Below are 16,340 nucleotides of genomic sequence, written 5' to 3' on the forward strand. Positions count from 1 at the left end.
CTTTCGCGGTCCACTTCCCCGCCACATCCCCGTAACCCCACCTAACCTTTGGACACTAAGGGGCAATTTAGCATGGCCAATCCACCTAACCTGCACAATTTTGTACTGTGGGAGGAAAAAGTAGCACCCAGAGGAGATCTGCGCAGGCACAGGGAGAATATACAAACGTACAAACTCCACAGTCTCCCAAGGTCGGAATTTAAACCAGGGTTCCTGGCGCTTTGAGGCAGCAGTTTGTCATAGTGAAGTGTCAGTTAGCAGTGTCTCATTTGACAAAGAAGTTTTTTTCCAAAAATATACGTTATTCATAAAATCTCTAAAAAGAAAACATTACAAATCATTTCAAATTGTCATAACAATAAAATGCGATAATATTTACATTTTCTCCAGAGGTCCAGATTTATTTGACTTTCTTCAATTCAATAATGATGACATTACACACATTTCAATGTCTGACCAAGAAGTTGCCTAAAGTAGAGGTGCTGTAGCTTTGTGGTAAAGTTTCTGAAGTTTGCTTTGAGATAGAGTGTGACATACAAGTTATTATCTTTCAGTGCAGCTAAATTTTCTTCATCCTCACAGGTTAAGTGATTAAGTCTCTGGATTTTGGTCACCATCTACATTCACTATTCACTAATCAGATCATTTAAAATCTTTCCAAATTGCACTTTCTACCGAACTACGATGAATCAACCAAAAATTCAACATTTGATCAAATACTAATGAAACAATCTCTCCCATCGTTAATTCTACCAATCACATCTTTTCAAAAGAAAATCTAATCTAAATTGTACCAAACAAATCTACATGATTGCACTGGACCTACAAATACTATTATATTCTACCAAAAGTCTAGTAAATAATTTATCCAATCAAAGTCTACTAAAAATCAATTTCAATCACATACCACCATAAAATTCCATCTGATCATATTGCAATAAAAAAAGTTCACCAACTTACCCTTCAACATTAATTCATTAAGCTTTCACAAACAGCACGATGCAGATTGATGCGTGTCTGAACATCTTGGACTTCTAGAACACCCACCTCCCACTCTTCCCATACATGAGTCAGTATCTAATGTAAATACTGCAACTGTTATCAGCCATAACATATTGGAACTCACTCATGGATGAAAGCACACACTTTCCATTCACGTAGAAATTTATTTTGTTGATGTCAGACAAACAAGAAAGAAAATGTAGTCCCAATTGTTTTATTAAGATATTTATTTGCCTGTATGCCTGCAGTGAACCCATTGCTATCATTCGGGCAGCAAAGGTCAGATGAGGTGAATGGCTCAGAACACAGAAACTAGCTTAAGTTGCAGGGGGCTGTCATCAAAATGAGAAGGTTCATTAACAAATTTACAGCTCAATTATAGAATAAAGGAACAGACAAGACAAGCTGGAAGACTAGATAGCTTATATTTTAATTAATTGCTGGAAGATTAGCATTTAATGCTTAAATGTCAAGAGGAGAAAATTGCAATAAAATACACATCGTACAACTATTCATCATACACTTAAAATTATATATACCAATTATATATTATACATGCAATACACTTTAATACTTGCATATATGTCTGAAATGCAAATTATATAATTTTATTGAAATATTTCACATGAGGAACAGTGGTAAAAAGGTACAACAAAAAATAGATGAATGGAAGTAAAACACAAAGCAACCCATCATTTCATCTTGGATCACCAGAACAAATATTTGCATATAAACAACCAGTATAAGATATTATCCACAGCCCAGTGTCAGATGTAACTCAAAGCCCCAGTCAGCCTTTTGAGCGAATGAAATCCACATCCCAGAAGGAGAATATTGAGCATAATTAAAGGTTAAAAGGAAAAGTGTTTGATTGTGGGAGGAGGGGTGGGGGAAGAGAGATTTGCAATTTTAAACTGATTTTACAGGAAGTGAAACTGCACATCAGATTAACCATGAGCAGAAAAAGGATGAACAGATAGTGCCAGATATTTCTGGACAATTTAGGCCAATGCACAGACTCTTTTAGGATACTATAGTGATCAATCTTACATGAACTAACACAAAGTCTTTTGCTATATTAAAGAAAATGGTAATTGTTGACAAAAAAGTGGTAAGAGTATGCTGAATGCACCATTTTGAACATAAAATTATAATTTTCTCGTGTCAATTCTCTATGTACAATTTTCCACTTGTGTAGACAACCAGTGGACGCATTCCCAGTTTCATTTTTAAAGATTAATTCATGGTATGCGTCATAGAATCCATAGAATTCCTGTAGTGCATATCAGGAGGCCATTTGGCTCATCGCATCACACCAGCCCTCTGAAAGAACACCCTCCCCAGGCACACTCCCCCACCCTATCCCCGTAACTCCACCTAACCTACACGTCCTTGGACAGTGGGAGGAAACCGGAGCACCTGGAGGAAGCCCACGCAGACATGGGGAGAAAGTGTAAACTCCACAGTCACCCAAGGCCAGAATTGAACGCAGGTCTCTGCCGCTATGAGGCAGAAGTGCTAACCACTGTGCCACCGTGCCGCTTCGTTGGCTGGGCAAGCATTTCTTGCTCATCCCTAATTGCCCTTGAACTGAGTGGCATACTAGGCATTGCTGTTGACCTGGAGTCACATGTTGGCTTGACCAGGTAAAGACAGCAGATTTCCTTCCTAAAGGGAATTAGTGAACCAGATGGACTTTTACGACAATTGACAATGGTTTCATGGTCACCATTAGTCTTTTACTGAATTTGAATCCAGGTCCCCAGAGCTTTACCCTGGGTCTTTGGATTACTAGTCCAATGACAATATCACCATACCACACCAAGGAGTGGATTATAATAGGGTGGATAAGGCCGAATGTATTTTCGGTTTAGTCTTTGAAGGAAAGATTTTTCAAGTCCTCACCCATGTCGATGTATGGATCAGAAAATTAAATTTGTGCTGGCTGCAGCTTCCTGCCTGTAGTCAGCACATTTACAAAGTTCTTTTCACAAAAGCTAAACAAAGTACCTCAGAAAATCTACCCTGAAATGAAGGTGGGTGCTTCTTTTCAAATCTGTCTTTGATGATCGTGTAAGTATTGGAAGGGTTCATAATCTAATTAACAATCTGTCAGGCTGAGATGGGGACACATCTTACAAGGATATGACCATCATTATTTCAGTCGATTGTGTGGTTAGTCCTTTATGATTGTAAAGTTAAATGGGCTCCCAAAACACACTTGATGAGGGGGAGCCATCCACACGTACCAATGCGAATATCCTGTTGGATGTCAATCCAGGATTCAGGGTTGGAGCTCAGGCCATCACTGCACCTTCTGACTCTAACAGGATTTCTACTATTGAGCCTAAGGATTGTTCCAGATGTTAGTGAGAAAGAAAAGAAAGACTGCGCAATCTCCCAACTTAATTTCAACAGCACTGCAACCAATATGAAACATAGACCAAGTGAAGAAAGAGGCATATGTGATTAAATGGAGATGAAGAGGAAGGGATTGGAGACGCACTCCAATCAAGTTCAAGAGTAAGGAGAGATAACATGACCAGGGGTTAGGGGAGGCCTGGAGTGATCATTCAAATCTGTTCAATTGAAAATCACCAGCAAGCAAGAGAGAAACATACACACTGTTGACCAATAGAGGGAGATGAAAACGTTCCAGTCATCCATTTCTGGCTCTCAGGGGAGCAGAAGAGATTGGTTTCTGTCAGGGTTTCATAAGCCCAATTCTTAATGCAGTGTGCCATTCCACTCACTAAGCCAAGCAACAGAAGTTCAGCCTCTGATACTAGGTAGTCAGATTGAAGCACTTTTGTGTTTTCTAACAGATTAATTCAAAATTAATTAAAATGAATTAAAATAAGTTTTACTTTGAGTAGTGAATTACTGATAATTCTTAAATCCACCCTAATTTTAGAATGCAGTACATTTATTTCAGATTCATAAATAAAATGAACAGGACTTTCCATTTCACATATTATTCAAAAGTCAAATCACTGGAAGCATACCTTGTAGCATTAAAATTTGGATTGTGTTCAACCAGGAAGTTAATGTAGACCCTTGAGACTTCATTCATTAGTGCCAGGTTTTCTAGAAGCGCCAGGTTTTCTCCATCTGCTGCAAATTCCCGAAGCTATACAGATTGAGAGAAATTGGAAAAATTTACTTCAATTAAAAAAATGTTAAGAGGAATTTAAACTTGAACTTCCAGGCTGATAGGTAGCCAGACAGTTGAAACAGAATGGATGCCATGCAAACTGAGAAGTTATTATGTTAACTGGGCCACAACTTCATTTGAATCCAGAAGCGGTCACTCTGGCAGCTACAACTAAATGCAAAGACACCTGTCCAAATATGCTTAAATCTTCATGTGTGGGATGAGGAATAACGGGAGTACTCCTTTTCTACCCACTAACCATCCCAGAAAATCTTTCCTCAACCAATCTTTAGGCCCAGTGAGTGATCACCAGACTGCCTGACTTTCCACTACTTCACACCAACTTCACTCCCTTTTTGGGCAGTAAGTTGGTAAGAAAAATATGAATGATACTGTCCTGGACAGATTCACTTCTCAGGAGGCCACCTTCACATACTCTACACATTTCAGAATAAGAGAAGTTATGAGTCATTCCTCTTTTTGTTGATACAAGTGTTGATTCTCAGAATAGGGTAAACGGAAAATACTTACCAGTGTTTCATTATTAAAGAAAGACTGAAGATCAGTCAGTGACATTTGACTCAAATATAGTCCTATATATTGAGTAAACCAAGCAGTGGAGTTCAGGACTGGATCACTCGCATTATAGCATTTTGGTTTGGGACCTGTTACGCAAAGTGAACAAAACATTGTTATCAAGGAGAATTTTAAAAATCAATATGTAGAAAATGAATCCATCTCGCATTTCATATACTGTGTTTCATCTACATATTTATCAATAAAAACTAAAATATTTCCTCTAGTATATTTTACAGTGAAGGCAAACAGTTGGTCTTCTTAGGAAATTGGCTGAGCAGCAGAAGACAGATAGTAAAGATAAGGGCAGGTACTCTATTTTGCAACAGTGTCTAGCAGTAATTTGCTTCAACTATTCATTGCATTTATTAATGACTTAGATGAGATAAAAAGCCACATATCCAAATTTGCCAATGATACAAAGATAGGCAGCATTGTAGGCAATATGGATGGATACACACCATTAATAGATACTGATAAACAGTGGTAAATGGATTTCACTGTAGTCACACGCGAGGCCAAACACTTAAAAGGACAGAGCATGCTTGTTTTCTTTTTAAAAATATTTTAATTAAATTTTTAAAAATAAATATAAAATCATAAAACAAAACAACTAAACACAGCAGCATCAACCCCCCCCCCCCCCACCACGCACCCCGCTCAACTTAACAGCTGACAGTGACTAGCTCTTTAAAGAACCCCTCAATTGCACCCCTTAGTGTATTGAACTTTCTCAAGGTGCAAAAACTCCAGGGGATCCCCCAGCCACACCAAGGCACTGGGTGAAAAAGCTGACCTCCACTCCAACAGAATCCGCCTGCGAACAATCAACAACGCGAAGGCTAAGACATCCACCCCCACACCCATCTGCAACAGGGCTGACATCCTAAATATGGCTGCTAGGGGGCTAGGTTCCAAATCCATATGCAAAATCTCCAACATGGTACTGAAGAAGGAGATCCTTGGAACAAGCTTGTTTTCCAATGGTGAAAAACTAGAAATGGCCGAGGTCCAAGGGGACTTACGGGAGGTGAAGGTACAAAAACTTTAAAAATGTCAATGAGAAGTACAGGACAGGAAATAATCAAAAGACTAACGGAATGCTGGTCTTTATACTTAGTGGACGAGAATACAAGGTGGTACAAATCATGCTGCAGCTGTACAAAGCAATGATTAGATCACACCTGGAGTACTGAGGGTTTTTTGGCATCACATCTTAGGAAGGATGCATCAGCCACGGATGGAGTGCTGCAGAGTTTTAACAGTATCATACTACATTTTGAATTAAATTACAAGATTCCACAAACTAGGTTTATATTTCTTTACAGTAAGAAGTCTGACAACACCAGGTTAAAGTCCTGATGTGGAGATGCCGGCGTTGGACTGGGATGAGCACAGTAAGAAGTCTTACAACACCAGGTTAAAGTCCAACAGGTTTGTTTCGATGTCACTAGCTTTTGGAGCACTGCTCCTTCCTCAAGTGAATGAAGAGGTATGTTCCAGAAACATATATATAGACAAATTCAAAGATGCAAGACAATGCTTTGAATGCGAGCATTTTCACGTAATTAAGTGTTTACAGATCCAGAGATGGGATAACCCCAGGTTAAAGAGGTGTGAATTGTCTCAAGCCAGGACAGTTGGTAGGATTTCACAAGCCCAGGTCAGATGGTGGGGGATGAATGTAATGCGACAGGAATCCCAGGTCCCAGTTGAGGCCGCACTCATGTGTGCGGAACTTGGCTATAAGTTTCTGCACGGCGATTCTACGTTGTCGCGCGTCCTGAAAGCCGCCTTGGAGAACGCTTACCCGGAGAACAGAGGCTGAATGCCCTTGACTGCTGAAGTGTTCCCCGACTGGAAGGGAACATTCCTGCCTGGTGATTGTCGCACGATGTCCGTTTATTCGTTGTCGCAGCATCTGCATGGTCTCGCCAATGTACCATGCTTCGGGATATCCTTTCCTGCAGCGTATGAGGTAGACAACATTGGCCGAGTCGCACGAGTATGTACCGCGTACCTGGTGAGTGGTGTTTTCACGTGTAATGGTGGTACCCATGTCGATGATCTGGCACTCTTGCAGAGATTGCCATAGCAGGGTTGTGTGGTATCGTGGTCGCTGTTTTGAAGGCTGGGTAGTTTGCTGCAAACAATGGTTTGTTTGAGGTTGCGCGGTTGTTTGAAGGCAAGTAGTGGGGGTGTGGGGATGACCTTGGCAAGATGTTCATCTTCATCGATGACGTGTTGAAGGCTGCGAAGAAGATGTCGTAGTTTCTCCTCTCCGGGAAAGTACTGGACAACGAAGGGTACTCTGTCGGTTGTGTCCCGTGTTTGTCTTCTGAGGTGGTCGGTGCGGTTTTTTGCTGTGGCGCGTTGGAACTGTCGATCGATGAGTCGAGCGCCATATCCCGTTCGTACGAGGGCATTTTTCAGCATCTGTAGATGTCTGTTACGCTCCTCCTCATCTGAGCAGATCCTGTGTATACGGAGGGCTTGTCCATAGGGGATGGCTTCTTTAATGTGTTTAGGGTGGAAGCTGGAGAAGTGGAGCATCGTGAGGTTATCCGTGGGCTTGCGGTAAAGCAAAGTGCTGAGGTGACTGTCCTTGATGGAGATGAGTGTGTCCAAGAATGCAACTGATTTTGGAGAGTAGTCCATGGTGAGTCTGATGGTGGGATGGAACTTATTGATATCATCGTGTAGTCATTTCACTGATTCTTCGCCGTGGGTCCAAAGGAAAAAAATGTCATCGATGTATCTGGTGTATAACGTCAGTTGAAGGTCCTGTGCGGTGAGGAGGTCTTGTTCAAACTTGTGCATGAAGATGTTGGCATAAGGAGGTGCGAATTTGGTCCCCATGACTGTTCCGTGCGTCTGGATGAAGAACTTGTTGTCGAAGGTGAAGACGTTGTGATCCAGAATGAAGCGGATGAGTTGCAGAATTGCGTCTGGAGATTGGCAGTTGTCGGTGTTGAGTACTGAGGCTGTTGCAGCAATGCCGTCGTCATGGGGAATGCTGGTGTAGAGTGCCGAGACGTCCATTGTGACGAAGAATGTTCCTGGTTCAACTGGTCCATGGGTGCTGAGTTTCTGTAGGAAGTCCGTCGTGTCGCGACAGAAGCTGGGCGTACCTTGTACGATGGGTTTCAAGATGCCCTCGATGTAGCCAGAGAGGTTCTCACACAGGGTCCCATTGCCTGATACGATAGGACGGCCTGGTGTGGTGGCCTTGTGTATTTTCGGGAGGCAGTAGAGATCTCCAATGCGGGGAGTACGTGGGATGAGAGCACGTAGGGTGCTCTGAAGGTCTGGATCCAAGGTCTTGATCAGTCTGTTGAGTTGGCGGATGTGTTCCTTGGTCGGATCTGCGGGTAACTGGCTGTAGTGTTCCTGGTTGTTGAGTTGTCGGTAAACTTCTTTGCAGTAGTCCGTTTTGTTCAGCGGTCTGCCTTGTTCTGCTTTAAAAGCCATCGATTTAGTCCAGCGTGCTAAACCAGTGTGCTAAACCATGAGTGAAGGTGTGCAAGGCGTCACGCAGTCGGTGATGGCCATGGCTGAGGGTCTCGGCAGAATGTCTGACTAGCTGGGGGGAAACACCCAAAACTCGTCCGACCTTGATGTTCCGCTCTCAGATTGGCATGGTCGAGACACTGTGGAGCTTGTCCCAGGTGTAGGTGGGCATAGCTCAGGCATTGCAGAGCATGTCCCAGTCACTGAGAAGCATCGTAGAGGGTGTCGACACAATGGTGCGGACCATGGGGAACTGCCAAGGCTAGCAGAGCCAGATGATGCAAGGGCAGCCGGGGCTCAAACAAGCTGCCCCTCCATCCCAAGGTGAATCCCAGGGCCCTATGGGCACTGACCAGAAGGAGGGGGTGCTGAGTGAAGTGGGGATGGCGGCCACAAGCTCACCCGAGTTCCGCCTCTCTGATGTGGCTGCGTCTCAAGGTCAGCACATGGGACAGGGTGGCACGAATGGCACGGTGGCTCAGTGGCTAGCACTGGCGCCGATTCCGGACCCGGGTCACTGTCCGTGTGGAATTTGCACAATCTCCCCGTGTCTGCGTGAGTCTCACCCCACAACCCAAAGATGTGCAGGGTAGGTGGATTGGCCATGCTAAATTGCCCCTTCATTGGGAAAAACAAAATGGGCACACTAAATTAAAAAAAAAAAATCACCAGGGAAGTATCAAAGGTCTTGGAAGTTATTAGAGTTTGGAAGTAGGTTAGTAAAACGTGTCTTGAGCATAAATTTAATCAAAGGTTGATTCCATGAGTGGTTAGTTTAATTCATGTGTGAAATACTTCCAAAACATTCAGCCAAAAGTATTGTCACTTTATGTCCCTTTTCCTATTCCAATTTCAAATGACTGATCCATAACATTCCTTTAATTTTTAATTTCCACCAAAACAAAGGGTGAGATTTGCTGGCCTCATCCACTGCTGTGATTATCTTGTCCTGTCAGAGTCAATGGACCTTTGGTTGGAGTGCTGAATCTCCCACAGTGGGTCCTGCCACAATGGGGCCAGAAAATCCCAGCCAAACGCTTTTGAGTATCATAATCAAATCCCATTAAATATTCCTTTCAACGCACAATTAATGAGAACCATGATGTTCACATAATATATCACAAAGTGAGTCACATTAACAGCAACTCAAAAATCCTAAAACTTCAAAGGATAGCGAGGAAAGGGAAATGATTGTTTTTTAATCGAATTAAATAACTAGACAGATGTGAAAACAGTCATCAACAAAATGGGACCTACAATTTGAATTTGTTCTTCTTTCCCTCCATCCAGCTTTGAACATCCACTTCAAGCAGTGCTGGATGAAACTAGCTTTATGAAATGCTGGTCAGTATTCTAGAATCCCTATAGTGCAGAAGGAGGCCATTTGGCCCATCGAGTCTGCACCGTAACCTAGACCGATTCCCCTGCCCTCTCCCCGTAACCCCACCTAACCTTTGGACACCAAGGGACAATTTTAGCAATTTTGCATGGCCAATCCACCTAACCTGGTGGATTCCTTCCACATCTTTGAACCGGAAGGAAACCGGAGCACTGAAGAAAACCCACACAGACATGGGGAGAATGTGTAAACTCCACACAGTCACCCAAGGTCGGAATCGAATCTGGGTTTCTGGCAGTATGAGGCAGCATTGCCGCCACCATGCTGGTATTTAATGTGATCCAACAAATATGTTCTCTTTTACTTATCTGAGATTCTGGGGCGAAATTCTCCGTAATCGGCGCGATGTCCGCCGACTGGCGCCAAAAACGGCGCGAATCAGTCCGGCATCACGCCGTCCCAAAGGTGCGGAATCCTCCGCATCTTGAGGGGCTAAGCCCTAACCTTGAGGGGCTAGGCCCGCGCCGGACTGATTTCCGCCCCGCCAGCTGGCGGGAAAGGTCTTTGGTGCCCCGCCAGCTGGCGCGGAAATGACATTGCCGGGCGGCGCATGCGCTGGAGCGTCAGTGGCCGCTCACGGCATCCCCACGCATGCGCAGTGGAGGGGGTCTCTTCCGCCTCCACCATGGTGGAGACCGTGGCGAAGGCGGAAGGAAAAGAGTGCCCCCACGGCACAGGCCCGCCCGCGGATCGGTGGGCCCCGATCGCAGGCCAGGCCACCGTGACCCCCCCCCCCCCCGGGGGCCAGATCGCCCCGCGCCCCCCCCCCCCCAGGACCCCGGAGCACGCCCGCGCCGCCTTGTCCTGCCGGTAAGAGAGGTGGTTTAATCCACGCCGGCGGGACAAGGCAATCTAGCAGCGGGACTTCGGCCCATCCGGGCCGGAGAATCGCTGGGTGGGGCTCGCCAACCAGCGCGATTCCCGCCCCCGCCGAATATCCGGTGCCGGAGAATTCGGCAACCGGCGGGGGCGGGATTCACGCCAGCCCCCGGCGATTCTCCGACCCGGCGGGGGGTCGGAGAATCTCGCCCCTGGTCTGTGTTATTAGAGATCTACGGAGAAATTGATTAGTCAGAGACTGTGACTGTCAGGCCGTCACGGCCACGGAACATTTGAACCTCCTGATGCGGGACGCTTTTGTTACGGGGATTGGCTCAGACCTCATACGCCAGTGACATTTAGAGGGGGCCACACTCGACCTCGCAGAGACAAAGTAACTGGCGCTATCCATGACCATCGCCTCGGGCAATATTCAGGCCTGCACCCCCAGCCGCGTGACCCTCCTACGCATCGTGGACCCCACAGACGGCCGCCCCAGCGGGGGCCTTACCCAGCCAATACGCCTGCGCCAGCCAGCCAATCCCAGGGGTCACCAATGTTACTTCTGCGGCCAACAAAAACACCCCCCGCCAACGCTGCCCAGCCCGCGCCGCCCTTTGTAAGGCCTGTGGTAAGAAGGTGCACTTCGCCACAGTGTGCCAGGCCCGCTCAGTCGCCGCTATCGCCCTGACCCCTCTCGTTTACGCACACTGGGCGTCGCCATCTTCACCTCCCCAGGACGCGTGCGGCCAATGGGCACTGCCATCTTCCCCCCCTCAGACCACGGGGCGCCACCATCTTTTCCCCCTCAGACCACGCGCAGCCAGTGGGCGCCGCCATCTTCCCCTCCGCGGAACACGTGCGGCCCATGGGCGCCGCCATCTGTTTCAACCCCCGCCACGTGCGGCCAGTGGGTGCCACCATTTTGTCCACCCCAAGATCTCCACGGTACGACCTCGGTACCATGAAATGAAATGAAATGAAAATCGCTAATTGTCACGAGTAGGCTTCAAGGAAGTTACTGTGAAAAGCCACCCCTTGTCTTCTCCACAGCACATGGGCACCACCATCGTTCCAGGACCCATGCCCCCCGGGCACCCCATCGTCCGACACCAGCGACGACCAGCCACGACTCGCCTCGGTCACCAACGACCAGTCTCGCCCGCACAACCTGGCCACCGCCTCGCCCAGCGTTAAGATCGATGGGCACATGACCTCTTGCCTACTGGACTCTGGGAGCACCGAAAGCTTCATCCACCCAGATACGGTAAGGCGCTGCTCCCTCGCGGTCTACCCAGCCAAGCAGAGAATCTCCCTGGCCTCCTGATCCCACTTCATGGCGATGCGGGGGTACTGTACAGTCACGGTCCAGGGCGTAGAATTCAGCGGCTTCCGCCTCTATGTCCTCCCCAATCTCTGCGCTGCCCTGCTACTCGGTCTGGACTTCCAGTGTAACCTCCAGAGCCTAACCTTGATATTCGGCGGTCCCCTACCACCCCGTACTGTGTACGGCCTCGCGACCCTAAAGGTCAACCCAACTTCCCTTTTCACAAACCTAACCCCGGATTGCAAACCCGTCGCCACCAGGAGCAGACGGTACATCACCCAGGACAGGACCTTCATCAGGTCAGAGGTCCAGCGGCTGCTTCGGGAGGGCATCATCGAGGCCAGCAACAGCCCCTGGAGAGCCCAAGTGGTAGTAGTTAAAACTGGGGAGAAACACAGAATGGTCGTGGACTACAGCCAGACCATCAACAGGTACACGCAGCTCGACGCGTACCCCCTCCCACGCATATCTGATATGGTCAATCAGATTGCACAGTACCGTGTCTTCTGAACTGTAGACCTCAAATCCGCCTACCACCAGCTCCCCATCCGTAAGGCGGACCGTCCATCCACTGCCTTCGAGGCAGATGGTCGCCTCTATCACTTCCTCAGGGTTCCCTTCGGCATCACCAACGGGGTCACGGTCTTCCAAAGGGAGATGGACTGAATGGTCGACCGGTACGGATTGCGGGCCACCTTCCCATACCGAGACAATGTCACCATCTGCGGCCACGATCAGCAGGACCACGATGCCAACCTTGCAAAATTTCTTTACACCGCCACTCTCCTAAACCTCACCTATAACAAGAAGTGCGTATTCAGCATGAACCGCTTAGCCATCCTCGGCTACGTGGTCCAGAACGGAGTTCTGAGGCTCGATCCCGACCGCATGCTCCCCCTCATGGAGCGCCCCCTCCCCCACTGCCCCAAGGCCCTCAAACGCTGCCTGGGGTTCTTTTCATACTAAGCCCAGTGCGACCCAAACTATGCGGACAAGGTCTGCCCACTCATGCAGTCCTTTTTCCCCCGACGGCCAAAGCTCAACATGCCTACGACCGTATCAGAGCCGATGTCGCCAAGGCCGCGATGCACACAGTAGACGAGATGCTGCCCTTTCAAGTAGAGAGCGACACATCAGACGTCGCCCTCGCCGCCGCTCTCAATCGGGCAGGCAGGCAGGCCCGTGGCATTCTTTTCCCGCACCCTTCATGCCTCCGAAATTCAGCACTCTTCCGTCGAAAAAGAGGCCCAAGCTATCGTTGAAGCTGTGCGGCATTGAGGCATTACCTGGCCGGCAGGAGATTCACTCTCCTCATTGACCAACGGTCAGTAGCCTTCATGTTTAATAACACACAGCGGGGCAAGATCAAAAATGATAAAATCTTGAGGTGGAGGGTCGAGCTCTCCACCTATAACTACGAGATTTTGTATCGGCCCGGCAAGCTCAACAAGCCCCCAGAAGCCTTATCCCAAGGTACATGTGCCAGCGCACAAATAGACCGACTCCGGACCCTGCACGACAGCCTTTGTCACCCGGGAGTCACAGCGTTGTATCATTTCATAAAGGCCCGCAATCTGCCCTACTCTGTCGAGGAAGTACGGACAATCACCAGGGACTGCCAGGTCTGCGCGGATGCACTCCTACCAGCCGGACCGCGCGCGCCTGATGAAGGCCTCCCGCCCCTTTGAACGCCTCAGCGTGGATTTCAAAGGGCCCCGCCCCTCCACCGACCGTAACACGTATTTCCTCAGTGTGGTCGATGAGTACTCCAGATTCCCCTTCGCCATCCCATGACGTCTGCCACCGTCATCAAAGCCCTCAACACAATCTTCGCTCTGTTCAGCTTCCCCGCCTACATCCACAGTGACAGGGGATCCTCATTCATGAGTGATGAGCTGCGTCAGTTCCTGCTCAGCAGGGGTATCGCCTCCAGCAGGATGACCAGCTATAAACCCCTGGGAAACGGGCAGGTAGAGAGGGAGAACGGGACGGTCTGGAGGGCCGTCCAACTAGCCCTACGGTCCAGGAATCTCCCGGCCTCCTGCTGGCAGGAGGTCCTCCCCAATGCACTGCACTCCATTCGGTCACTACTGTGCACCGCCACTGACGACACACCCCATGAACGTCTCTTTTCCTTCCCCAGGAAGACCACATCCAGGCTATCGCTCCCAACTTGGCTCTCAGCTCCAGGACCCATACTCCTCCTTAGGCATGTCTGACTCAACAAGGCGGACCCATTGGTAGAAAGGGTGCAGTTGGTCCACGCGAACCTCCAGTATGCCTACGTAGTGTATCCCGACGGCCGCCAGGATACTGTCTCCCTCAGGGACCTAGCACCAGCAGGTTCCACACACACACACACCTCTGGCCCAGCTCCACCCCCCCCTCCCCCGGTGCTCCCAGCAGCAACCCCCCCAGGACCATCTGTCCTCCCCCTGCCCGAGGATGAAGAGGATTTCGGCATGCTCCCGGAGTCACTGAGGACCAGACCAGCATCGGAATCGCCGCCACCACTGCGTCGCTCCCAGCGGCACATCAAGGCCCCGGACCGACTAAACCTATAACTGGTTCGGGACTGTCTAACCACTGGACTTCAAAATAAATGTTTTTGCAATGCTGTACATTAAACTCAAACTTGCTGTATATAATTCTCCACCACCCCCGCCGGACTCAATTTTAACAGGGGGTGAATGTGGTAAACCACTGTTGTACATAGGATATGTATGGTAAGACCCTGTACTACAGGTACAGCGGTAGTCCTTACCTGCTGGCTCCGCCCAGTAGGCAGAGTATAAATATGTGTGTCTTCCGTACAGCAGCCATTTCGCCAGCTGCTGTGGGAGGCCACATATCTTAGAGTAATAAAGCCTCAGTTGTATTCAACTCTCGTCTTTGTCCAATTGATCGTGCATCACCTCACACACAAATACATAGACTAGATTTGCAATCGAAGATTAAAACTAAATCTCCTGAACATTACTGCGAACAACCCAGGAGAAGAACAAATCAAAGGAGCATAATAGAGATTGTGGGCAAGATCTTCTGTCTGTTCACGCTGGCGGGATCTTCAAGCCCTGCCTCCAGCACACCCCTGCCGCAGGTTTCCCAGAAGTGTGGGGCGGATTCAATGGGAAATTTTGTTGACGGGGGAGGGGGAGTACCAGATGATCTGGCTGCCAGTCAACGGTGGCCTTATCCCGCTGATGAGGAAAATGCCGTGGGGAGACCAGAGAATCTTGTCCCATCTTTTTTTTTCATTTGCCAATACAACAATGAAGAAAATATCTAATCAAAGTCACAATTATGAGACAGGTTGAGGTATTTTTAACAGATTTCAAGGGCAACAGAATGCATTAATTTAGTTAAATTGTCATGAAATATGTAATTTTTTGAATTTTGAAAAACCTAATTTTCTTGAGATTTGTTCTAGGGAAACAAACCGTTCATAGTTGCCAGTTCAAGGGGCATGAAAATTGCCTCGAGATTTCTTGAGAAGTGGGTGTGTGGGGCAGAGTTTGGCCTGGGCAACTGGATAGCTCGAGCTTTGGTAAAGAAGTGAAGGGCTGACACCTAGCAGCAAATTTCAATGATTCTGGGGCCAGATTAAAGTGCTGCCCCTCAGGTAAGCTGTTCTGTTAAGTATTGGGGTAGGCATGAAAATAAGCACCGAGAAACCTCAGATAGTGGAGGTGAAGTATGTAACTTTTCTTCAATATGCATTTAAAAAAAATAAATTTAGAGTACCCAATTCATTTTTCCAATTAAGGGGCAATTTAGCGTGGCCAATCCACCTACACTACACATCTTTGGGTTGTGTGGGTGAAATCCAAGCAGACACAGGGAGAGAATGTGCAAACTCCACAGTGACCCAGGAAACATCCCAACTTCTGACCATATGATGCAAGGCAGGTTATTGATGAAGCAGCTGAAAATGATTGTGCCTAGGACACTACCCTGAGTAGTCTGCCCATCTTTGGGTTGTGGGGGCGAAACCCACGCAAACACAGGGAGAATGTGCAAACTCCACACGGAGAGTGACCCAGAGCCGGGATCGAACCTGGGACCTCGGCGCCATGAGGCAGCAGGGCTAACCCACTGCGCCACCGTGCTGCCCTTCAATATACATTTTAAGTAATTTGATTGGTTCATCAACCAGGTGAAACAAATTTCCTTCACAAATGTTTAGACGGGCAATTTCCATTCTAAATATTGACATAGAACACATCACTGAAAACAATCATGACACAGGAAGAACAAACCAACGTCAACAAACAGACTGGTTTCCTGCTACTTTTCCAATTTTCCGAATACCTTTCCAATTTTTGCAGCTCTTCAGAGATATACGAATGCCCAGACATTCAGTAACAGTAGGATATTCAACTGGAATGTGTATCATAATCAGACCTCTCTCATGAATCATCGAGGAACAATTCTAGCAGAGGTCACTGGGTGGTGATTAGCAGCAAGAACCCTTACTAATTTTCCCTTTTTCTCACCTAAGAAGTTAACAGCAAATGTAATAATCACATATCTGTAACTTAAAGCCATGTTAC

General features: G+C 47.6%; 1 protein-coding gene across 2 annotated transcripts in view; it reads right to left on the reverse strand.

Moving 5' to 3' along the window:
• Window positions 1–1,589: 1,589 nt before the first annotated feature.
• Window positions 1,590–16,340, reverse strand: part of LOC140394069 (uncharacterized) — a 405,190-nt gene continuing 390,439 nt past the window's right edge. For both annotated transcript variants that reach the window (XM_072480880.1, XM_072480881.1), the window contains exons 73-74: window positions 4,688–4,821; window positions 1,590–4,132 (exon numbers count right to left, since the gene is read on the reverse strand). In XM_072480880.1, the coding sequence (XP_072336981.1) occupies window positions 3,977–4,132; window positions 4,688–4,821 (290 nt within the window). In that variant the 3' untranslated portion in view covers window positions 1,590–3,976. The remainder of the gene's footprint in view (window positions 4,133–4,687; window positions 4,822–16,340) is intronic.

The sequence above is a fragment of the Scyliorhinus torazame genome, chromosome 17 (assembly GCF_047496885.1).
Source record: "Scyliorhinus torazame isolate Kashiwa2021f chromosome 17, sScyTor2.1, whole genome shotgun sequence".
Taxonomy (NCBI): Eukaryota; Metazoa; Chordata; class Chondrichthyes; order Carcharhiniformes; family Scyliorhinidae; genus Scyliorhinus; species Scyliorhinus torazame.